Raw genomic sequence first — 26,938 nt, 5'->3', positions numbered from 1 at the left:
AAGCAGAATTCTCTCAAAAGAGCTGAGAAAATACATCTAAATAGCTGGTTGTATAACTTGTTTGAGGATTTGCTGGATATATTGGATCTAAGGCAACTATTTAGTACAGTGAACTTGTAAGACACTGCTATTCAGTATTGTGTTGAGGATAGGTACCCCAAAAAGCAGAAACTATATAAAAAGACTCCTTCCCAGACATCAGCCAAGACTGAATTCTGCATACAAGCCTTCTAAGGAACAATGTTAGACCACCCGTGATGAGTTTTTAGTACACTTTCCACTGCCAAGACAGAGAGTAGGGCTTGGAAACAGGTTGTGCAATTAAAATAAGAGAACAGCCAACCAAATAGAGCAATAATCCTCTGTTGGTACTTGAATACATGCTGGTGTTTAAAGTTTTGCACCGAATTTCATTTGCTATGAAGATAGCCAGCAAAATCTAATGAGCAATTATCATTGAAAGCTATATAAGTTGCATTTGCCTGTTTTTTTTTTTTTTTTTTTTTTTTTTTTGGAGTACCTTAAAAAAAACGCAGTGTCTTGCTAACCTATGACCACAGTAGACTAGGCAGATGCACATAAATTTTTAACATGCAGAATGCAACATGCTGTAAGCTTAAATAAGTACTCAAAGAAGTAAGGACATGCAAGGAAAGGAAAAGGAAATAGTAATACTAATTAAGTGGTTTTCTGAAAGCTCCATGACCAAGTGCCATAAACTCAGCTGTCCTTGAAGATGCCTGCAATAGCAAAGATATTACAGTGATTGTCTATGTACTAGAACAAATACAGCGCTGCAAGTGTATGAAATATTGGGAAATATTAAGTATCTAGGTATGTTGCAACATGATGTAAGAAAGACATTGTTCTATAAGTTAAAGCAACATTAATGGCACGTACTACTCTTCATATTGTACAGTTAATGGTAGCTGTATTCTATGACAAAGAGATTCATGTTTAATATTCCATGTTTCTTTAAAAATCCAAGCAATGAATTACACTGTTGGAATATAATGAAATAACTGTGGATGTCATTAGCTGTTCTATATGAATTTTAGTTTTTCCATGTCAGTGTTAAAGAATAATAGGTAATTACATAGAACATGAGATAATTGTTGTACTGTAAACACAGTGGGAGATTTTATTCTGCATATTAATAAATATGTTTCAGTTTTGTTGTGATTATCTTACTAATACAATACCCTTATGCATGTAAAAATTATAATTGATTTCCATTCTCTCCTGAAAAATTGTAGCACCATTTTAGAATTCCTTTCTTATGTCTTCTATTACTATGTTAAAATGTTAGGAGACCACTCATAGATTAAAAAATATAGTTATTTTTCTATATGCAAAGTACTAATTATACTTATGTTTATAAAATGAAGTTATATGGAGTTCATGATCATTATAGTAAAGATTATTCATCTGCTTTAATTAAAATTCTGTTCCTTTTACATGACATTTGCATTATTCTATGTTCCCATCCTATTTTTTTGTGTTTCGTAGATTTGGAAGGTGTTGATGGGGAGGGTGTTGGGAATAACTCCGAAGTGAACCATGGGGTATCTGCTGTTTGCTGATCTTATGTATGTAAACTGTTTTCAGAAATGCCAAAGACTCGCCAAAATAGGTCACATTACAAATGATAGATTTAGCTTTTGCAACAAATGCTGCATACTTTGCTGTACTTCGCTCCTTAAGTCTGATCCATTCCGAGGAAAAGCTAATTATCTTAGGGCTCTGAGTCAGCTGTGCCAAATGGTCTCACAGTTAGCAGCAGAAAAGAAATGAAGCACAGAGTGGTAAACCTTGGGGATTCACCTGGCCTCCTTTGCAGCCAAGACTGCTCCTATGGTGTCAGACAACAATTAAAATTTTGAACTTGAAGGTGACTCAGAAAAAGGGCAAACTGAAAAGTGTAACTTTCTCAAGCAGGTCACGAAGAGTAGAACAGAAAGCTAGCCAGCTTAAAAGAACATGGGACGTGGAATAACTTGCACTTGTGGCTAGATATCTATCTACTTGGGTGGGAAAGTATAACAGAGCAAGGAATGGACTGGTAGTGTATCCTCTGTGGGTCATCCCTACTACCTGAGTCATCACAGAAACAGTGTTCAACATTCTGGAGCTCAGTTTACTACAGATAAGTTAGAAACTCAGCCTAAATGACTCCTGAAGCTGCTTCTAATGTGTATTCTGTAAGTATTTATAGAAAAGTTCTTGTCTCTGTTGACTCAGTATGTAGAATGTGCCCCACTTGAGCGGAAGTACTGCTGGATAAAAGGTTGAGGTGTTAATAGGCCGAAGAAATGACTTCCAGAAAGCATAGTACACACTCACACAAACACTGTTACATCAGCATCAATGTTGGTGATGTTGGTTGGGTGGAGAATAGAAAGGGATGCTTTGGAGCTTTAATGTTTCCTGCAGGTTTTCAAAGTCCTTTATGAAAAGCTAAAAAGTAATTTAAGCTCTTTAAAATCATAGAAGACATCTTGTAGTCTCAGTTACTCAGCCAGTTAGGGCAAAAGGATCACAGGGTCAAGTCTTGCTTGGGTAATTTAGCTATACACAAATATTGACATATAATAATAACAAAAGCAACAAGATATGCTAAGAATGTAGATCTGATCAGTAGCCAGTACTCTTCTAGTAGGTATGCAAGACAAAGTTTGGCTTTAAATATAAAATGTATAGAGAAGGACTAAATAATAACATTTTTTAATACATCGATACCACAGAAATTGGTTGGGGGAATGATACTTCTTGAAGAGCAGTGTCCAATTCTTCGATGGTTAGTGAACAGTGTGCTTGGGATAATACCCAGAATCATTGAAAAATTTATCCTACCAAGTGTAGCCATAGAACTGACCTAGTTAACTCCTTCTTATTCTAACAAAAGCAGTAGTTTGTATAGAAACTTAAGAAGAGACAAAATATGTGCTTAAATTTTATGTGACTTGTATTGCTATTACAAATATAGAATGATTAAAATCTATTTACTTTCCTTTACTGTTCTTTCTTGAATATTCATGTATTTTTTTTCTGGAGGAACCATTTATCCAGAAATGTAAGCCTCAGTTGTCCTGACATTGTAGTAACTATACAGGGAAACTCAGGAGGTCATTTCATTACGCACAGGACTTCACTGCATTGTAGAACATGAATCTGTCAGATGAAAATTTAATAGTTTGTATATCTCTGACTTTAAACTAAGAATACATATTTACTTTTGTGTTTTATACTTTGCTGTTCCTGGAAATTAGTTATAATGGGACTGAGCATATTTACTACAGTAAGATTTCCAGCAGTAGATTGTGAAACCATCTGATTTATTTGTTTAATATTGACTCCCCAATAGAGCTACTCAGAGCATATCACATTGTACATTATAAAGGCTATGTTTACAAACTGTTATTTTGCATATGTTTATGAAAGCCAAGGCCACTGTACAATGTAAAAATTGGAAATATAAAAAGAATCTAGGGCAAAAGCTAAGTATTTTACTCTTATGCTGTATTCTTACTCAGATTTCAGCACACTTAGGGGCATGAAGGAAACTTTCTAAAGCAATCGTTGACACAATTCGTATGGAGGTAAAAATCTATAAGTATAATGTCTGAATTGACTGAAACACAAAATCAAATATTAAAATTGAGAGTGTTATAAAGTCTAATTTTCTAAATGAAGTGATAACTGGATAGTTGCAAAATTTCAGAACAAGAAGGAAAAAAAATAGATGTTCAGTGGTGTGGGGAGACAGTTAAATGAAGAGGCCCTTCCTTGTTCCTGTGAAGCTTCGATGCCCCAGTGTAGGGGAATGCCAGGGTAGTAAAGTGGGAGTGGGTGGGTGGGTTGGGGAAACACCTCCATAGAAACATGGGGAGGAGGGATGAGATAGGGAGTTTGCAGAGGGAAAACCAGAAAAGGGAAGAACATTTGAAATGTAAATAAATACATTTTCAAAAAAAGAAGAGCTAATACCGTTCTCCCAGATGACCTGAGTTTAGTTCCCAGCACCCACATCAGGCAGTTCAAACCCACCTGTAAGTCCAGCTCCTGGAAATAGGAGTCTCTGTTCCCTATAAGTATTTAGCATTGGCACACACATGCACACATACATACACACACACATGCACACACATGCACACACACAATAATTTCTTAAGTAAAAAATGATATTCAAGTTTATCCAGTTCTAATTTTCAACTTTGCTGAGGAATAAAAATAGTCTTAGATTCAGGGTGATATGACCAACCAACCATAAAAGGGAAATCCTGTGATCATTTTACTTTTTTTGAATTGAAACTAAACACAAACTCTGTATATTAGTAACATATTTATTTCAAAAGGTAAAAAAGTATGTTTTATAAAAATCATAGAGATTTTCACTCATTCTATTGGCTTAATGTTTGCTTGGCTATTTTCACATTCTGAGCATCACTGCAAATACTGGGCTGTATTATTTATAAGATAAACAGGGAGCTTATAGTCAATAGACTCTGCATAATGGCATAAAAATAGTCTGTGTATAAATTAATAATTAAAGAAGATAAATATTTTGAGTGGTGCATTGTGAGCAGAGCATGTTCTATACTGAGCCATCTCTGCAGTGTGAATTTGGGCATTTTTAGTTGTCACAAACAACTTTAACCATCAAATGAATGCCATCACTGTCTGTGAAGAGTCAAAGAACACATTGAGAGGAAGTGAGCTATTTAAGGTAAAAGAGGTTTATTCAAAGCATTGGGTTTGAGTCTTTGGACACTTTCTTTGAAGTTTATCAACTAGTGGTTCTGGTCTCTGAAAGGACAGATCCTAATTGCAATACATTTAAAAGTATCTTAACTGTTATCAACTTGTATGGCAAGAGATAGGCAAGTATCTTCAAGCACCAGACAAGTGTGAGAAGACAGGGTGTTAGTCGTGTGAGATGTTGTGTGAGTTCTTTTGGCAGTTCTTATTTTATGTAAGAAATGACAGAGCTGACAAAAGTACCAGCCAGAGAGAAATGGGAAAGATTGTATTACTCTGTAATAACTAAATGCCTGGAACTTGATACTTGGGGAAAACTTATTTAGTTCATGGTTTTGTAATGGAAATTCTGAGATTAGACTGCTCCATCATCTAGACCCACAGGCACCCACATGGTAGATGCATTGTTATGACATCTCTTTATAGAAGATAGCATGTTGTGAGACAGGAGCCCAGAGTGGTTCTGGCTCTCTACCCACTTTGTCATAGCTACTTGCTCTCCTGGGAACAAATTCATTCCACAAGACTAGCATTCATCTCCCCAAGGACAGTGCCTAGCTAACTAAACAGATTTTACCACTTCTTTTTGACATTGAGAAAGTACATGCCTATAACTAATGAATCCTTTGGCACACACAAACACACCCAACTATTACCATCTATTTGTAAGATAGTAGTGTAAACATATATAGTATATAGACATCATTGTACTTAAAGTTTCAAATTATCCTAAAAGATGATTATATTTAAAAAGTATTAAACTCATAGGACCTTTTATGACTTGTCTTTGGTAATCGTATATTCTTTCTGTTACTACTGAAAAATGGAAAAAAATGAATTTTATTTGTGTGAAATTATCTCAACTAAGTTATTCCCTTTCAAGGCCAAAAATATATACCAATGCTTAAAAACCCTATAATATTAAGGAGGCTCTAGTTTTAAGATTTTTTTCAAGAACATGTTTGGTTTAGTTAAAACATATAATCCAAAAAAAGAAATAAGGCGCATCTTACTTCCTGTAAGACCTGGGTAAATCATAAGGCTTAAGTTGCTGCAACAATCTGAAAGGCAGATATCCAACAGGAATTATGTCACACATCTAATTGGGACTTAAAGCTAAATTGTAAAATGTATGTGAATACAGAAGTAATGCATATTTGCTTGCATTATCTGCATGATTGAATATTTGATGTTTGTTTCATGTTGCCTAACATGTTGCCCATGTGCTGGAAAGACAGCTCAGCAGAAAAGAGTGTACTCGAGAGAACCTCAGTTTGATTCCCTATACCCACATTTGGAGGTCCAGCCACTTACAGCTCTACTTCTAATGGATCTAAGATGATTTTCCTGGCTCCAGGAACTAAATTCCCATGCACCTTCACAGAAAAGTATAACTAGAGTATTGAAGAAAATAAGAATGTTTTAAATGCTCATGCAATAATTTCAGTAATATAAATGCCACAAATGAGCTAAAGCTGCCATCAAATGGGTTTCCCATTGGTGATCTTCATATTCCTCAATTTATTCAACAGCTACTGGAAGAAAAATTTGGAGTAATGATTGTCAAGTAATAAACCCTGTGCCTAATGCATTACTTTTTCTCAGTAACATAGTGTAAAAATGCATCATGGGCACACAATCACAAATAAATATTTTAAAAAATATTGTTATATGTTTAATGAGGTAATGTTTTATTTGTGACTGTATCACAGAGCCAAGGAGAAAACTTTAGAAATAATGACATTTGGGCCATATTGCCTCTATGAAATGTGTCAAGAAATAAGAAACTGGTTCAGAGCTTAAGAACACTAAAGAACACTAGTTTTTTTCTTCCAAAAGACCTGAGTAGGACTCACATAATGGCTTACAAGCATTTATAATTCTAGTTCTGGGCGATCCAACACACTCTTCTGGCATAGATATACAAGAAGGCAAAGCATCAGTATCCATTAAATAAGAGAAATCTCATAAGAAAAAAAGTAAAATTAGCCCCACTTACATTTCAGGAAAATTTGGTGATTTTTTTTAAATTGATGGACATTCAATGAAATACAGTCTATTATGACAGTAAAAGTTTCTTTTATATACATTTCTTAAAAATGTATATAAGTTTAGAATGTCTTTACTGTCCACGGAACCTAAATGTCCAAGAGAGTGAATTAGGATCAGCATTGAGAACCACGAGAAAGTTGTGAATGCTGTTGGTGTCTGATTGCCATGAACTCATCAAGTTCACAAAACTCAGAGGAACTGCAGGTGTTGAACCTTCCTTGAGTAATAGTTTCCCTAATAAAATAAAGAACTTCATCCTGCAGATTAATACCAGTAAAGAGCTAAGACGCAGAAGAGGAGATTGGCAGAATGGAGATGGTCTGAAAAAATGGGAGTCACATTGAGGAACAGCATTTTCTATTCCTTTCAGATGTTTGAGAGAGTCAATTTAGCAAGAGGTTGAAAATATCAGTGTGAGAAACATACTAAAAGTCATTTAATGTGTGGAAATTTATAATTTTAAAATATCTGCACTCAACTTATAATACAGATATACTTCACTGAGTATGTTTTTTTTTAAAATCATGATTAATGCTAAATATTGTAAAAGTTTTCTATCATCCATGTTCTTTATTTGGTCGAAATGATTTATTTGTTTTTTGCATATCATGATGGTTTAGATCCAGAAATAATAACCATAAACTTGACAAAAAAGGACATTCTTCAGTCAAGAATTTCTATCTAAGGGGCAGTCTGAAACCATCAATTTCTTATTCATAACTTTTTATCCATAAGTATAGTTAGGCATTTAACAGGAAAATGTAATAGTGTTCATTTTGTGGTAAATGTGGTCTATAAAATTGTACATTATATAAGTTATCAATAAAGTTTTATGGATTTAGTTTTAATATTGGTAATGCTAGTGTTTAAACGTGAGGCTTTCACACTGAATATAATATAATCATGTAGATGTCATTAAATACATAAATAATTTATAAAGTGATTATTTAGGTGCTGAGAGGTGGCCTCAGTGAACAAAATCAAGCATTTTTGTAGAGGATCTGGGTTTAATTCCCAGCATCTACAACAGGATGTTAAAAAAACACCTGTAACTTCATCTCTGGGGGTCATGTGCCTTCTGACTTTCATGTTCACACAAGAACCAATATTCTCTCTTACATATATTTACATGAACAAAATAAAATGAAAACAAATATTCTAAAATACTTCATTCAACAAACGTTGAATCATATACTCAGGACAATCAGCATCCGGCAAGCACTATTAGGGCAACTGAGATCACATCACAATTACAAAGTCAAGGACTTTTGTTCATGTGGCACTTGCAGTTGATGCATGAGAGTAATAAACTTCTAGAATACATTCAAATATTTTTGTCTTCATGGAGGTGAAATAAAAGCAGTAGACATTAATATTTGACAGAAATAAAAGTAGACTTCAAGAAGGTTGCTGACAGGAAAAAAAAAGTACTGGGGTCGACTACAAAGAACTAATACAAAGAATAACAAAGTAAAATGTTAAAATATGAAAATAATCAGTTTACAATATTACAGGTCACACATTAGAATGTAGTGTTTGGTGCTGAAACTGTCTTTACATATGCAAGTCTTTGATTGCATATATATTTTTATTAAATTTTCTTCAAATTAATGTTTAAGGTTATCAGCTAGAAGCTGTTAGGAGCAACACATGCGGTGAGTCTCCAATTCTGAGTTGTTGATTAGTCTCACATCTGATACAGAAACACTTTTCTAGAAACGGCCACTCCAATGAGAATCCAACCAGAAGCCCTAGAAATCGTTCTGCTTGGGACAAACTTTACCACAAGGAGTCTCCTAAATTCAAAGATTGAAGTCCCTGTGGCAGAAGAAATTTAACTTACACAGTGTCGCATGTGGGGAACTGCTAGGATTCTGGGGACATGGATGCATTGGACTAGTTTAATACTTTAGTTAGCCTGGAGCAACCATCATCACAAACTCTATGAAATGTTATTTGTGCCCATACAGTAGCATTAATTTTCTTTTAATCTTTGTCTGCCTCAGGAAATATATCAATTGAATTTCACATTTCTTTCCAGGGAATCAGGGACTCTGAAATCCAAATTCATTTACCTTAATTTTTTCCCCATATTTCTTTCTAAATCCTGAACGACTTAAAACTCAATAATTTATTCTCTTGCATTTACTTTCAAAATGGAAAAAAATACATATACTGTTTAGGTTGCTGATGAAGGCTTTAATAAATGAATGGGTTATTCAATTTATTTTGAAGGAACTTCTTCATGCAATTCAAATGAGAGAACTATCTCAAGCACGTGGGTGGTTTTGGGGTCAAGTATATGTGAGTCATAAGGGGTGTCTGTAACCAGACGCTCTAGGTTTGGTATTAAAACCCATCTCTTTTGACCTAAATCTTCTTGTACCATTTACCTAAACACTCTGCCTTTGATTTTCAATATTAAACAAACAAGATTTATGCTGTCACCTTCAATACCATGGGATGTAATTGAGAAATATGCTTTCTATGGCATCTGTTATGTTAAATAATTTTGAATTTGTGTGTGTGAGAGACATTGGAGTTATGCATATATTACAATAAATCAAAATTCAAATACTAACAATGTGTTATAAGGAACTCAGATTTCAAAGTAAGCATTTGAAATACATACAATTTATCCTTTATGAAAGGTAAACACAAATTTTCACAATAATCAACACAGATTGCTTATTTAATTTTTTTATAAAAATCAATTTTGGCTGAATTTTAAATGCTGAGGAGGATGAGAAACACTTTACACATGTCTTAAAGTTGATCAATCATTTGATGTTGCAAGGTTTTTTTTTCCAATATTAAGACAAAATGAACAAAAATATTTTCTAATGAAATTTAGAGGCAAGAACAACAACTAAAAAGATCATGTTGATAAAATATAGTTCAAAAATATTCTTATTTGTTATATGATAGGCAATATTAAGCTTGTTTCCACCATGAATCCTCTGTGTTTCTCTAAGTTGTGATTGAATTGTACTACTATTACAAACATTGCAAATTTTACGATATGATAGTCCCTAGTTAGAACTAAATTGTTTCAGGCAGCATGCAGTGACATTGCATGACAGGACACCATTCTCAGAATAAAAGTCTAGAGGTTCAGAACCAAAGCACTGGTCAAAGTGCAATTGTATAATTAATACCGGGAACATTTTGTATTCATAACTTGCTGGATAGTTTGTTTAATATTTGGTTGTTGTGCTTTCTGGCACATTCGATGTTGTCATGTGCTTTATGACCTGCACATTCTGATGTAATCCCTTGAGGATTACTACCTCAGCTGAGACAGCTGCAGTGGAGTTAAAAATCAATACATGAAACATCCTGTGTCATACACAAATGTGTTCCTTCAGAAGAGGACAGAGTTATCAAAGTCAACGTACACTTTCTATTTTCAAAATGATAGCACTTAATAGTGATGCAGTGATGTGGCTGAAAATAAGGACATCTCTGTTTTTGAAAAAGGAAAGAGAAATAATTTGAAGCATCCATTCTGGATTATAGGTGTTAGGCACTGGCTCTCAAAGGTGCCTAGCATGACTAACCCTGAAAGCACAGCAGAAAGACAAGGAGTTTTATAAATGTTGACACTTGGGTTATTTTTGTCCTTGGGTTACCTTTAAGTAACTTCTAATAAACTGTCCTAAAATATTTAAATATGTGCTTTAAAAATTTCTCTGAGCTTTAAAATATAAATATGTAAGGAAAAATCCAACATGAGGAGTAAAAGAATGATCACCAAGTCACATGTTTGAACTAGAGCTTAGACTTAGATGGAGCAGTGATTTCCTGAGGTTTCATTAAGTATAAGCATTCATAGAAATATTCAGAATTTCTAAACTAATGCAACAGACACATGAGGAGTCACGTACCTCAATATTGATACTTAGAAAATGAATCTCAAGGATTTAGTCATAAATTTACATATGTGCATAAACATTTTTTCCAGCAAAGTAAATGCAAATTACTAATAAATATAAAGACTACTAGTAAGCCAACAGAGGAAAATATTGACATCTAAATTTTAAATGGTCTAAACTGAACAACACACCAAGATGAAAAGTCAGGGTATTAAGCTTGGTTGGAATTATCGAATCACTTAAATAGTTCCATCAGCTTCCCTGACAGGCCATGGTGGGTAAAACAAAAGGAAAGCAAACAGCAAAACTAAACAAACAAACACATAATAAGCCCCTGAGGAGAACTCACTGACCCAACCAAAACCTGAAACAAATGTTCACTCAAACACTGAATTACATACTTAGCATAATTACTACTCCCCTACTCTCTCTGGACAGTTGTGATTATATCAAAATAATGAAATCAAGGATTTTTGTTCATGCAGCATTTACAGATAATGCAGAAAAGTCATAAAATTCTAGAGTACATTCACATAGGTTTTTCTTTATGGAGGAGAAAAAGGGCAGTAGAATTTAATATTTGACAAAAATCGAAGTTGGCTTCAAGAAGTTAGTGTAAGAAAGACAAAGGAAACCGAGGTTGACAATGGAGAACTAGTAAAGAATTCCTGAGTAATACTTTTTGAGTAGGAAAGTAATCACCATTTATTATTAGAATAATAATAAATGCCACACATTGAAATCTAATATTTGTTGCTAATACTATCTCTACCATGGGGGAAACCCTATTGGTTGGTTTTTCCACCATTGCTGTGCACTAAAACCTTGAAACAAATGACACACTTAAAGCTATCGGGGATGTCTACTGAAAATACCATTGTAACTTTCATGATAGGTAAAGCAAGCTTTTGCTTTGGCAAAATTTGACTTGTTAACTTAAGGCAAAGGCCGACTATTGCTACTCTCATTCAAGAGTGTACTGTTCTCTCCAAATACCGAATCTCAATGGAAGAAGTGTTTTACTAAGGAGTGAGGAGGAAGGAATGGGAAACCTCTGATTGTTCTGGGCCATGAACCACAGCTGAGAAGTGAGACAAACAGTATGATTGCACAAAGCTGTGTACCTTTTAGTCTAATATATATATATATATATATATATATATATATATATATATATATATATATATATATATATATATATTCAAAAGGAGAGGAGATCAAGTAAAAGGTCATTTTGTTTCACCTTGTACAATTTGGCTGTAAGAATAGAATTTATCCAGGTGAAATACTGGGTCAGTACAGTATTGTACAGGGAACACACACACACACACACATACACATACACACACTAATATAATAATTTTTAAAAACTATAGTATAATCAATTGTTTATTTTCACAGTGCAAAGATCAGCAGGATCTTAAACTACTTGGAAATCTCAGGACACACTGTGAATATCTGTGAGCTAGACATAGCACTGTGCCTTATGGAGATGATCCCTATTATGCCTAAAGTTACTTCAGTTTCAAAGCTATGAATTTTGGGATATGTGGTTCATAAATGCTCAAAAAGTGACAAAGCTTTTCAGACAAGATGGATGATAGATATATTAGAAAAATTTTGTTAAAGAAAGATAATTATGGATCTGAACCCCAGTGACTTGGATTTAAATTCAGAAACTGCCACATACCATAAATCAAGTTTCTGGCTGCAAGCTTCTCTGTTCCTCAGATGGTGATATTGAACTCCAAGCTACTTACAGAGCCCGTGATTGTCTCCTGTGCCTTGGTGGCTGAGACTAAATATAAAACATTACACAGTCATTTTAAGATTTTTGAATACTGAATTTTGACTTTCTGCAGTTAACTCAAAACACTTCAGGTTTAATTTTTAATCATCACAGGCAATATCTCCAGTACTGGGAGTAAAATATGTATTCTATCCTATATGCTGTTATATTGAAAAAAATCAACCAACCAAATCGTGATTCTAGATAATACCTTTAAGAACGTTGGGTTACAGTAGATCCCAGTAAACATACATGGCATAATACGAATTACAAGAGGGTTCTGTCAGTCTTGAAGAGCTTGGTGTCATACAGGCCAGGGTTTCAGGCATAGCTGACATCACACATTTACCCATCTGCCCCCACTTTCCCATCTAACTGACCCTACCCCCACACAGTTGCAGGGGCAAGTACACAAGTTTCTGAGCACTGGGAAAATCTGGGTAAAAGGTTCTGCTTTTTCTAGTTAATAGCTTTTTCTACTTTATGCCTTGCTAAACCATCTTAATTTAGCATGCTGCAGAACACTTGCTTCAGGGTAATTATTCTCTCTACCTACAATTTATAACATTTTGATTTGGTCTCAGGTGATTAATTTTGATCAATGCAATGAATTTATCCTGTCTAGTGAGAAAATACATATAGTGAAGAAAATGTTTTCCCAAGTCACATTCTCCAGAGTATTTTAAAATATAATTTACTTTAGACATCCTAAATAGATATTATATTTCTACTAAATCTAACGAATATTGAAGTGGATTTCAAATAAATTAAAATTCTTGTATTAGTTTTTGGAGCTAGATTATATGCACACTAATTGGCATATACCCACATGAATAATTTGATTGTTGATGATCTTATTTGTTTTTCTGAAAGCCGAACTGTCTCAGAGAACAGCGTGGAAATGTATTAATTTCCTTATGAATAAATTCATTGTGCTTCAGTAGTTATAATAAAGATCATAAGAAATGCCAAAGTTTTTCCTCATGTGGTAGGTAGAATGCAGGAAGGAGGCTAGATGCTCTTGAAAAGAAAGCTCTCCTCTTAAATGTTCCAGCCCAGCTAATGGAATCTGATGCTAATGATTGGGGTTGCCCCTAGAGTCTTTGGGAATCTTTACCTATGTGTTCTAATCTTCCACATTGCTGGGAGAGAACAACTGGCAGAAAGGTGGTTATTGAGGAAGGTGAGTGCAGGTCCCAGCTCTTTAGACAGCCCAGAGTGCTCTTCAGCCACGGTAGTGCATTTTCCACTAGCTCCTCACCATGCAACTTACTGAGCTGAGTCTTAGAAACAGCAGTAGTTAAAAAAACAAGCTAACTTAGGTGTTTCCCTTTCTTTTCAACCAAGCTACAGAGGAATTAGTCCAAATAAGCAAAAACTTAAAAGTCTGAAAGAGTTTATTCTAGTAAGAGAATATAGAAAAATCCAGTATTCACAAAATAAAATTTACATTATTTTGCAGACCAAAACATTACTGGAAGAGATAAAAAAAAATGGTTGAGTTTTATAACCAGGAAGAAAATTCAGCCAATAGAAATACACCTAGAAATGGCAAAGGGCAAAACAATCAAGTCATTATATCATGTAAAAATAAATGAAAGCTTTTAGTGAGCGAAAAATTTGTGATGATAATATAAAGTATATATAAGGACATAAAATAAGATGATTAGAAAATGTTCTAAAAACCTGTCAATATAACTTTAGAAAATATGCAAAATAAGGAACCAAGCCAAAGAAGTGCCTTGACAATAAAGGGATCAGTGACGCACTGTAACGAGTGATTAACTTAAGTCCCTGAAAAATTAAAGGGAAAGGTTAAGAACAGAAAGATTGTATGGAGAAAAAAGAGTTTCATTTTACCACCTTTGAAAAACTTTTCTCAAATGGTAGCTATCAAAGTATTATAGGAGAGAACAAACCATGCCAAAGATAGTTTAAATAATAATTTAAGCTTGTACACTTAATATGTAATTCCCCAGTTTTACACTCTGTGTCTATTCACCAACGCTTCCTATAAAATTGCACTCTGCAAATTCAAGGAAGAGCACAACTGTTTTATTCAATGTAATCTTATATTTTAACATAGCTGCAGCAGCAATGGTAAAGTCATAGTAGAGAATGAGTTGGAAGATGAAGAAGAGAAAACAAACAATGTCAGCTTTTACTGTGGGCAAAATTGTTATGTCTCATCCCACCTCCATAATGGCCAGATTTGCTAGCTATGGTCTTTATTAGCCAGAAGCACAAAAATTACCTTGAACTTGATTGTAATTATTGATTGTGAAATATATTGGAGACCAGACACAGAATTTGGGAACTAAAGATTTAAAAGACATGATTCTGAATTAATACCTGCTTTCTAAATACTTCTCCAAAATGTCAATACTTGTGCGTATGAATCTACTTTAGAATATTATATCATTAGCTTCCATGTTTTAGATGTGTTTTTTTTTTTCTTCTTCATACTTTTTATCTTGGAAGTTAAAGCTTTTCAAAGTGTATCCTAAATGAAGACAAATCCCTCTGCTCCAAAGCAGGCTGCCATTCAGTTATATATGCTGTGAAGTGGATTCTAGAATGTTTGTCAACAGAGTAATGCATAATTTGTAAACTGGGGAGGAGGGGTTATGTAATATTTTTATTCAGTAGTTTTATCAGAATAATTAAAGAAATTTCATACAGCAATCTATAAAAACAACACTGCACAATATTCTAATCATATACACTGATACTCAATGAAACAACTGGATAATTTAATCTCCTTTTGCCTACAAAATGTTTGCATTGTTATAACATCTTTGCTAATTAATGGTGGAAACAGTTAACTTTTTCTTTAATGATGAAATAAGTAGACAAGATACACTAAGTGTGGCATATTACTTCACTGTAGAGGGATTTCAATCTACCAATATGACTACTCTGACAAGGGATCACATATAAAGACTTTTAGGTCTGGGTGACCTAGACCTTTAATCCCATTAATCCCATTTAATCTCATTGGCTGGAATACACATAAACCCTTAGTATGCCTCTTTAATTCCAAACAATTAATGACCACTTGTGTTGGGGTAGAATCTGGATTTCTGCATTGCAATGAATGGCAGTGATGCCGGGGCTGTGGGGTTCAAGTAGTGTGCTCAGAAGTGATACTGTCTCTGTAGGAGGGAGTTCTTTCTATGCCTTCCATCTCCATCCTGTAGCCTTGTTTGTTGTTACTCTTAACTGTGGGTAATGTAACTTTTACTTCATTTCTTCCAGGTATGTCACCACTGCAGGCCTTACTGCAAGAATTAAATATATCATTTGTTCTTAATATCAAATCAATCTTCTGATATATATTTCCTTATTACATTTCATTGATTCAATAAAGATAGATGACAAATAATCATTGTATAGATGGATAGATAGATAGATAGATAGATAGATAGATAGATAGATAGATATCAGATAAGCAATCAATTAGTCTATTTTTCCATCTTGTGTAACAAACACATTTTGCAATTAGCTTGATAGAAAACATCAACAACAAAAACAGGTTAAACCTTCACCTTTAGAAAGCATAGTGTATATTTGGCTAGGCTTACATTTCCTCTCTTTATTTTCTTTCGTTCTTTCTTTTGTTCCTTTAGGAGATCTTGCTTCAAGTTTATTTGTAAAAACAGCATAGGTCACTGTTCCTCTGCTAATAGTTTTCATGGCAGCCTGTCTGTCTTCACATTGTCAGGTGGGCTTTTCTATGAAGCCTCCACAGGGGCCTGGGTACCTTTGGGAGCCTGAACTAGAGCCAAAAACCGGACCTGAGCTGGAGATTTGGCCTCTGCCTTGGTTTGAACCTTGGGCTTTGCTTGGCAGAGCCTCCAACCCTTGGCCATGTAGCTTTGAATCTGCTTCCCAGGCTTGAGTGAGCAGTGAAAGTCAGCTGAGTTTGCAGCTGGGACCCTTTGGTTTCTTGGGCCTCACAGGCACCTTGATGATCTCTCTACGTGTGCACTCACTACCTTTGCATTGTTGGCCTGCATTTTCTTCAGGCCTTTCTTGTTATGCTTCTTGACAAAGCACATGCTCCTCAGGAACGTAGGGTCAACCATTTTAAGAGATTCCTGTCTTTGTGACCAGGGTTTCTTGATGCCATTTCTATGCTATTTGCAGTACTGGCTGTGTGTGGTGTGGGTCTTGCAAGGTAACCAGTGGCTTCTGCAGTACCTGGGACTGGAAAAGAAATAGCACATTTTCTTCTACTATGGAAAACACACATAACACTAGAGAAGTGAATTTCTTTGGGAGCACTAAATCCTGAGTACTTTCCTTTACTACATTGTTCTTGTGATAATACTGATTATGAGTTAATTCCTTGTACATGGTTATGTATTATATGTATTTATTTTCTTCCAGGGTTTAAGCCTGAAACGACTGGAGGCTGTACAAGGAGGGAGAGAGGTAAGAAAGTATATGGGGAAGAGGAGAGGGAAGAAGAGAACACAGTTGTGGTGGCATGGTGTTAAAGACTAAGGACATTGATATTGTAAATATATATTCAAACATATGTAAATACATACACACATATATACATATATGTAAGAGTATATATACATATATGTATGTATATATTTTCTTATATATCTCCATTCATTCTGGTGAAAGCATGTGATACATATGTTTAAATAAAGTTATTATTTATGTAAGTAAACATATATGCTTACTTCTTTGAAGTTGAAGAAACTACTGCTTATCCTTGTGAGAAAGTGTTTCTATTGAAATGGGTTTCTCCAGCAGCATGTTTCTCGGAGAGCTCAAAAAGGTCTTTCCAACAAAATTTGTAACATAATATTTAGAATGCCAACTGGATTTAGGGGAATTCATGTCAGGATGGGACATGTATAAAGTTGATGTGCAGTTGTTCTGGTCACACCAAACTTCTTAAGTCGTTTTAATAAATGCTGATTTCCTCAAATGCTTTATAAACAGTGGGTTCACACTGTAGCTTCCAGGCAATATGGCATCATATAGTGAATGTTTTTATCTTCTAATCAAAGGGTTGTGACAACTGCTGACATTCTCTCTTCCTGATGGACAAAAGTTTGATTCTGAATTCCACGTTGATTGGAGTCATGGGAAGGACAGACTATTTTATTCAATAAGTCAGTAATTTCTTTGTAGAAAACCTATTATTATTTTCTGCGAATTTATCTAACAAATTATTGGCAAAACTAGAGTTGTTCTTCTCTGACTGAATAAGGAAAGAATCTTCCTTCCATCACTTGTGGTTTATCTCTACATATGGACTTCTTCCTTTTAGAGCAACATTTGCTCCTTTCCTCCCTATTTTAATTTCTCCATGGGAATTTTCTCCAGCTGCTAATCATTTAGAGTCCCTGCCCTTACTCTTGTTTTCTCCTGAAAGGCACGCTTTCTCTAAGTGTCTCACATCAGAGAAACAATAGGAGAGGGTGATATATGGAAACAATCTTTAGAAATGTTTCATCATTTAAGAACCGAGACTCTAAGTCTGATGCACATACGCACTCACATGCACTCACTCTGCAGCATGTGTAGACCTGCAGAGTCATGTAACTCAAATTCCATTGCTGCAGATGGAAAGCAGACACAAAATCCCACCCCTGACCTAGAAACCAGTTGCAATTGATAATTGTGAGGAAGGGAAAAATCAGCATTGTCCACTGGAGTGTCACTGGGTATGTTAACCATAACCATCATCATCTAGGGCAGACCCCATGCTCAGGAACAGAACAGACACAATGTACTTCCTGCGTCAGTGGTTTTGTTTTTGATGCTGTTCTCATTTTGTTTTGATTTTCATTTTTGAGAGGGAGAGAGAGAGAGAGAGAGAGAGAGAGAGAGAGAGAGAGAGAGAGAGAGAGAGAGAGAGAGAGAGAGAGAAAGAGAGAGAGAGAGAGAATAAATATGAAGGAAGTTGACTCAGTAGGTAAGTGGCAGAATCAAGGAGGTGTCTAGTAACGAAAAATCATGATCAAACAACAATATTGTATACAAATGAAATAAATATAAAAATTAAAAAAATTTTTTTACTCTTAAGCATTATGAATTCTCAGTTCTTTTATTACTTTAAAGTGCTAAAAGAGAAAAACAGGCAGGGACACTTGACATTTTATCAAATCATAATCAAATTCATTCCATGAATCAGATAAATCATACAATCTAATAGTGCTGATCTATTAAATAATTCTAGTTAATAAAAAAGAAAAGATAGGGACCAGAGCACTTACTGTTCTAAGAGAAGACCCAGGTTCAGTTCCCATCATCCACACAGCAGCTTAAAGCTATCTGCAACTCCAGGGTCAGGGGATCTGATTCCTCCTTCTGATGCAGACACTGCATGCATGTAATACCCAAATATACATACAGATAAAACACCCTTATACAGCACACACACACACACACACACACACACACACACACACACACAGAGAGAGAGAGAGAGAGAGAGAGAGAGAGAGAGAGAGAGAGAGAGAGAGAGAGTTTAAAAGAAAGGAAAATCTTTATCCTGGCTTTTAGAGCTTTAATGGCAATATATTAACTGATACATAGAAATAAAACATAATCGCTGAACTCAACGACCGTCTTAATCAAAGTCTCTATACAAGTAAAGCAAGAGTCAGATATTTAACGTTGAATAAGAGATATCCATCAAGGTGGCTCAGCAGGTAAGGGTACCTGACTTCTTTCCAGCATGACTGGGTGGAGCAATGGCTCCTGAGGGAGACATCAGAACCTTTTAAAGGTACAGCGACTGCTTTTCTTCAGAACTACCAACATGCTTGACTTACAGATCCCATTGCCTCATGTGCAATGATTCCCACTAAGCATCATTGTCCCTGGTCCTCCATCCTTGTTTGATGATCCCAGGCTCATAGTATGGAGGAAAAAACATTAAATCCTTGCATCAGTAGGGTCATATTGTTAAGCCATGGTAAACACCATTAATTTCATCCAGGATAATTATTTTTAAAATTAACATCAGTTTAAAAACACAATGTTTGATCCTCACTGAAAAGAGTTCTCACTAAAGTTTGCTTCTAATTTTCTCATTTCCTATTTTATCTTTCCTATAAATGAAATGATGTGTAAGAAATATGCCAGTGGTGTACTTTAAATAAAAATATATTTCCTCACAAGTATTTATGGCTTATGAAAAAGTCTAATAATATGTGTATAAAGCATATACTATGTATGTATTATGTTTATGAATATATATATATATATATATATATATATACATGAGAGAGAGATTTAAACAGTGGTCCCTAATAACTGTGAAGACATTTAATCATCAAATCAAAGTTGGCTTAGTAATGACATCTCCATTTGACTCTTTCTTTTCTTTGCACATAGAAAACAAGTGTGGGCAATTAAAATTCAACATAACTTCTTTATTTACAGTTGTGGTGTCCCTTGGTCATCTGAAGCCTTCAATTCTTTTCTAACTACTCAAAGTTAACTTTACCCATGAATTAAAAAGTGATGTGTCTTAGGATAACTAACTAACTTTGGCGAAGCTGGAGACAATCAGAGACAATTGGTGGCAGAAAGCATTTTGCCCAGTCTCAGAGGTAGATCACCTATAAACAAAGATGCAATTATCATCTCCCTAGACTTTGATAAGTGACAAGAGTCTCCCTGATTTTTCTCAACTCTTCCATAATGTGTGCAAGTTACCAATAAGTGCAGCATTGGCTCTGAACAGTTCAACTGGCATGGGTGTTCTCAATGCCCTACAAGTAGCCTGTTACAATTTTTCACTGTGTGCCCATCATGATTGATAAAGATTTACCTACACTGATGCCACTTAAGATGAATTACTTTGTCCAAGTTCAAATGACAGACATTCCCAATAGGTGTTGATGGATGCAATACTAAGGACCAACTGGCAGATATTTATAAGGTTTAAGAAATGTCACTGAAAATGTTGTATCCACTTCTCAAGTTAATGACAACAGCTTAGGTATGCATGGGAAATTGAACTAGGCCATAGTGTACTATTTGGGTAAGTGGAGAACCCTGCTACAAGGCTAACAGCCAGGCAGGAAGGCCAGACCAGGACACTACTGTCCAAGCGAAAATCCACATTTCTCACTTCACAGGGAATAAGACAGGGAATTTACAGTTTATTCAAAAGCCTCAGTCAGGCTTCACAAAATAAAACAGAGATAAATAAGTTCTCTCAGAAAAGTTATTTTCATTTATACTTGTTTTATTAGAATACCAGGCAAATTTAAAGTGTTATTTTTTTATCAAGTGGTTTAGTGGGGGGTGGTATATTCCTCTTATATTTTTAAGAGTCATTATAATTTTCAAATATACATTTTTCTCTTGGTGTTCCACTTAAGGTATTAGTTAAGTATGAAATATCCTCATGAAAGTGTTCTTTTATCATCTCTTGAATGTCTTTGCCATCAGACTTACATAGCTTTGCATTGTTTATGTCTTGAAAACTTATTCATTTCTAGTTTAAATTAAAATTAGTATAGCCTGGGATACCAAAGGAAGAAATTCAGAAAATGAGATAAATTCTGTTCTAAATGTTGAAATTAATTTTTTCTATGACTTTAAGTAGCATGAAAAAAATCACATATATTTATTTTCATCTGTGTTTTAATGATAAGTATTATTCAGATAATGCATTACCAGGTATTTTTAATTAGGTTATATAATTTTTCCTATTTCTTAGATGACTGAGAGGCCAGTGAAAAAAATTATTTTCAATAATGTAAAAGAATAAAAGTCTGACTTTAAAAAAATAGAACAAAATTATGAAAAGTTATAGAAATAAGTGTCCCATGTGCCAGGGTAGCAGTATCTTCGAGAATCTGATTTTTTAGATTTAGTAAATAATTTTTAACCTGAGAAAGAAAATACATCTTTATTAAGTGTTTGAGAGTGTCATACATGTTTCAGTCCTACTGACTCCTCCTCCTCTTCCAAGACTTACCCTCACTGCCATATCCACCCAGCTTTTGTGTTCTTGGAGTGTTTTGTTTTGTTCTTTCTATATGAAGACCAGTTCTGCCCAAATATTCTTAGATGTCTGTCCTTTCACTATAGGACGGTCAACCCACTAGGGCAAACCAATTTCCCTCTTCCTGCAGCAAGCAGTTATCTATAGCTCCATGACTGTTTTTGCCCTCTGGGCTCTGGTCTGTGGTGTTCTTGCACATGCTTTGAACATGATGCCACATCCTCTGTCCCTTATCAGGATGAGCTGCCCTGTTGTGTCCAGAAGACATGGTTTTCATGTGGTCAGCCACAACATCTGATTCTTATCCTCTTTCCTCTCTCTTTTACTCAGTGAACTCTGAGCCTTGGATATAATTTTTAGTTTTCTATTAAGATTTAATATTTTGTATCACTTTGTGACCACAGATGTGTTTGTGTGTGAGTGTGTGTTTGTATGTGTGTCTTTAATAGCTCTGTTGTAAGCAAAAAACCTACAGCAAAATGAAACTTCAAGATTAGAGTTTATCTATCTTTATATGTAGATCCTAATTATTTTCTCTTAACATGGCTGAAAAACAGGAAAAAAATTGCTTATAGATAGTAAGAATAAAGCCACCAAAAGAATGAAAACAATGAACTTTGGGGTATAGATTTTTCTATACCCCCCAAAAAAGTGGTACTGCTTTTCATAGTATGGGACATGCCGGCGTTTTCAGTGATGTGAACTTGCTTGCATTTTCATGTTCTGCTTATTGTCTAGTGTTCAAAATATGGTAAAATTCAATTCGTATTCAATTTTATATTTTTAAAATTACATCTATTTGTTGAGTATATATGTGTTCACATCTCTGTTGGACTGGACCTTGTATGCTACATGTCTGAGAACAACCTATGGGATGTGGTTCTCTACCACATCGTGTCATTGATAAAATAACTCAGATATCAAGCACCCTTACCTGCTAAGCCATTGTAACCTCAGCATGGGTTTTCTGAGAGATCAGCAATTGCTTTTAACTGCTGAGTTATCTCTCCAGCTGCTATCCTTCCTTTTTTTTTAACTAGATTTTTTTTTAATGGCTCATCACTCTTGCCTAGAAGATTCACTTGATTTGTGGTATGATTTCAATTAGGACTTGGTAAAATATAAAATATGCATATTTTTCTCCTTTAAAATGTAAATTTGAAAAAGAACTGAGAAATAAATATGCTCATTAATCAATATTTTACTTAGAACTATGGCTTTCCTGGAGTTTGGTTGATAGACACAGTGACACTTCAGTTGGGCCAAATGGATTTTGTGTTTCTCCGAAATTATCAGCATCAGATTACCTCTTGGTTAAGAGTGACATTTTGTGTGAGATTGTGTTTCCAGTTGTTTTAGGTTACATAAGTCTGTTTAAATCTCGTACATGATGCCTCACTTGACTGTGAGTTCATGAGTTTGTCAGTCTTGTTACATGTAGAAACCAGAGTCTTCTGCCACCTCTGGCTCTTACAATCTTTCTGCCTCCCCCTTCAGCACACATCCCTGAGCTTCAAGGGAAAGAATTTGATGAAAACAACTGATTTACAACAGTGCTCTAAAGTCTTTTACTCTCTGCACATTGTCCAGTTTTGCATCCATGTGTTAGTTCCATCTGCTTTCAGATTTTGTGATGAGTCTTGAGTAAGTCACAGGTCTATTTGTATAGTGATACAAGTAGGAGCCCTTTTATCGGTATGTTCCTTTAAAAGAATATTAGTGGTAGGATTTCCCCTGGATCTGTAGAGTGATATATTCTTGGCTACATTGGTGAGGAGAGGGGGAGGGTCCATCTCATCAAGAGGAAATCCAATATAAATCTGGTTTATGTCTTTGACATTTTTGGCACTCTCCCACCACTATGTCTTGCAGGCTTGTTGTTGTTTGCTGCTCATTTGTAACTAGGTGATATTGATGACTACCTTTTTTCTCTGGTTGTATTCCAAGTTCCCTCCAGTAATGGATGCTAATCAATAGGGGAAAAGCTTCTAGTTGGGCAGCAGTTTGACTGTTCTCTAATGTGAGAATTGTTATCAGAAAAAAAAAAAAAAAAAAAAAAAAGACCTTATGCCTTACCATCAGACTGTGGTAATCAACGGATAAACTTACCCATTAGGATATTTTATTATCCACCAGAATCAGGGTATCTGAAACTAAGCATACCTCGAAGAGAATTTTTATACTCTAAATTGGGTTGAGATGACAAATTCCAAACAAGGCATCAAAACTGATATAAAATATGTCAATTAACCTGGTGAATTTTTAATTCTCTCCTTCCTATTATAGAACAGAATAGAGATTCAGGTTCTGAGGACAATAATTCAGAGGGAAAAATCTAGAGTCTCTTGGTTGATGAGGTTTGAACCACATACTCACACTTTCCACGTGCTTCAGGTATTTTCACTCTAGACTTCAAAGTTCTCATTTGTTCTTACTTCAACAACCTTCAACAAAAGAATATATCCATCAAGACAGAGAAAACTTATTGTCTTATGTTTCTATGCCGGCACAAACATCATGACCAAGAAGCAAGTTGGGGAGGGAAGGGTTTATTCAGTTTATACTTCTATATCGCTGTTCATCACCAAAGGAAGTCAGGACTGGAACCCAAGCAGGTCAGGAAGCAGGAGCTGATGCAGAGGCCATGGAGGGATGCTGCTTACTGGCTTGCTTCCCCTGGCTTCCTCAGCTTGCTTTCTTATAGAACCCAGGTCTACCAACCCAGGGATGGTACCACCCACAGTGGGCTGGGCCCTCCCCCCTTGATCACTAGTTGAGAAAATGCCTTACAGCTGGATCTCTTGGAGGCATTTCCTCAACTAAGGCTCCGTTCTCTGTGATTAACTCCAGCTTGTGTCAAGTTGACACAAAACTAGCCAGTACATTTATAATAGCTATAGTCATCAATAGAGTAAGAAGCCACAGACACAGTTTTAGTGATATCCTGGGCAGAAAACAAGAAGTGCCACAAATCAGGGTCTGGCTAATTACAAAGTGTACAAAAACAGTGACAGGAAAGAATTTCCCCAGAAACTAATTAAAAGGATGGAGGAGGGAAGCTGTTAGATGTCATCTCATGAGAGGAGAAAAGCATCTTTGACAAGTCAGGGAGAAGACAAACAGCAATGTGGACATGTGATGTGAAGAAATGCATTAGGTTCCTTTTTAAAGAGTCAAACTTCTCTGTTCACCAACTAGGGATGCTTATAGACAAAGGCAGGAAAGCTGTTTGAAAGATTTGTTTGGGTGTAAGATTGGTCATTTCTGGGAGCAAACAAAGAATGGTGATTAGTGAGCAAATGATTGAAACGTAATGCCAGGAAGTTGCATCAGACCAGACATTATCTACTCTGCTGGGGCCGTGTTAGGAATGCAGGAAAGCAAGTCCAGGATGCCAATTCCTGTGGTTCAGGGACCTATCATTACTTAACCAAAATAAAGAAAAAATTCAAAATGGCCCAGACATGGCTAAGAGCTTTAAGTATAGTAACCTATCACACACACACACACACACACACACACACATACACACACACATACACAAAAGACACAAGACACGGACATGCAAATAGTTGCATACATGGTTATACACACACAAAATCATTTACATGCTTAAGCAATAATTTAAATTACCATTTATTAGGCAAAAATTAAAGTTATGCTAGGGTAAATATGTTCCTGAAAAATTACTCAACAATTTCACATTGTACTGGGTGCAATTATTCTACTTTGAATCATACAGATGGGTTGACATACACCAAAAGCAGGGATTTTACTGGAAGGACCTAACAGGAGACCAAACAAATAATTTCACGTACAAAATGAAACTCTGTGAAAGAAAGACATCGCTGGAATACTCTTAGGAGTTTTTTGAAGGGTTATCAAAGCTCAGTTCTCTACAGTTATCTAAAGTCTGGCAACAGCTTCTGTGCCCTTGGCATTAGACTAGAATCATAAGGAGGGTCATATAAGAGGCCAACAGTGAAATTTCAAGCGACAGAGCAGAATTTCAATGGAAGATACATTTCTTTGTTGATTACAAAAGGCATCTTCAATCCTAGGAGCAACAAATTTGCCATTGAAAAGCAGTGATAGTTTAGGCTCTGCTATATAAAAATTGAACTATTTACTTCACTGTCTGGGAGACTCAAAAGACCTGAGGAAAACTTAAGTCAAATACCAGGGCTTGAGGCATGCGTTCTAAGTGCACCCTACAGGAACAGCATGATAGCTGACCATTGACCTCGAAAAGTGCCACAAAAAACAAACTGAAATTCTAAATTATTGATCAAGCAAAGAAAGCTAAACATAGTAGTACCCAAAAGCAATAAGAGGGAATGCTTAGGTTTCTGAGTGGGGAATTTAGTCAGTGTGTCAAAAGTGTCTGTCTAGAGTATTAAATGTGATTCTAGTTAGCTATCTGGATGAACTGGTTCAGGCTTTATCAGGAAAGGATTTATTTTGGTGTAAATAGTGACAAACACTGTGATTCACTTAGCCATTACAAGTAGAAGCCACTTGCCACTTGAAAATACAGAATGTTTATTATGATTATTTTGATATTATGTATAACTTCTCATACCAATGGCCAAGATCAAAAACTCAGGTGACAGCAGATGGTGGCAAGGATGTGGAGAGAGAAGAACACTTCTCCACTGTTGGTGGGATTACAAGCTGGTAAACTACTCTTGAAGTCACTCTGGCAGTTCCTCAGAAAACAGGACATAGTAATAACTGAGGACCCAACTATACCACTCCTGGACTGATACCCAAAAGATGCTGCAACATGTAACAAGTACATTTGCTTCACTGTGTTCATAGCAGCCTTATTTATAATATCCAGACTCTAGACAGAACCCAGATGTCCTTAAACAGAGGGATGGATACAAAAAAATTGTGATCATTTACACAATGGAGGACTACTCAGCTATTAAACATTCACAGGAGGAAATACAAGGTCAAAAAGAGGAACGATTGAAGCAAAGATCATCCAGAGGCTGCTCACCTGGGAATCTACACTATATGCAGCCACCAAACCCAAGTACTATTGATGATGACAAGAAGTGCTTACTGGCAGGAACTTGATTTGGATCCCTCCTCAGAAGCTGATGCCAAGAAGAGCTTAATGGTAGGAACCAGATATGGATGCCTCCTCAGGGGATCTGCCAGATACAGATGAGCTTGTTTGCAAATAACCATCGGTTTGAACATGGGGACCCCAATGAAGGTGCTAGAGGAAGAACTGAAGGAGCTGAAAGGGTTTGAAACCTCATGGGAAGAACAACGTTATAAATGAACCAAATACTCCAAAACTTCCATGGACTACAACACCAACCATTAAGCACACATGGTGAGATCCAAGGCTTCAGTTGCATATGTAGCAAGAGATAGCAGTGTCTGGCATCAATGTGAGAAGAGGACTTTGGTGCAGTGAGGGCACATTTTCCCAGTGTAGGGGAAAGCCAAGGC

The 26,938-nt window shown here is 35.6% G+C and overlaps 1 protein-coding gene across 1 annotated transcript in view; it reads left to right on the top strand.

Annotated features, from left to right (window-relative positions):
• The window catches only part of CCSER1 (coiled-coil serine rich protein 1), a gene marked incomplete at both ends in the record, with an annotated part of 925,644 nt that overhangs the window by 550,481 nt on the left and 348,225 nt on the right, over positions 1–26,938 (top strand). The window contains 1 exon segment of the mRNA XM_080931819.1: positions 16,867–16,911. Coding sequence (XP_080787945.1) covers positions 16,867–16,911 — 45 coding nt within the window.

Source organism: Micromys minutus, assembly GCF_963924665.1.
Source record: "Micromys minutus genome assembly, chromosome: 18".
NCBI classification, from domain to species: Eukaryota; Metazoa; Chordata; class Mammalia; order Rodentia; family Muridae; genus Micromys; species Micromys minutus.
Note: the sequence above shows the minus strand (reverse complement) of the source record. Positions and strands in the feature narration are given on the sequence as shown.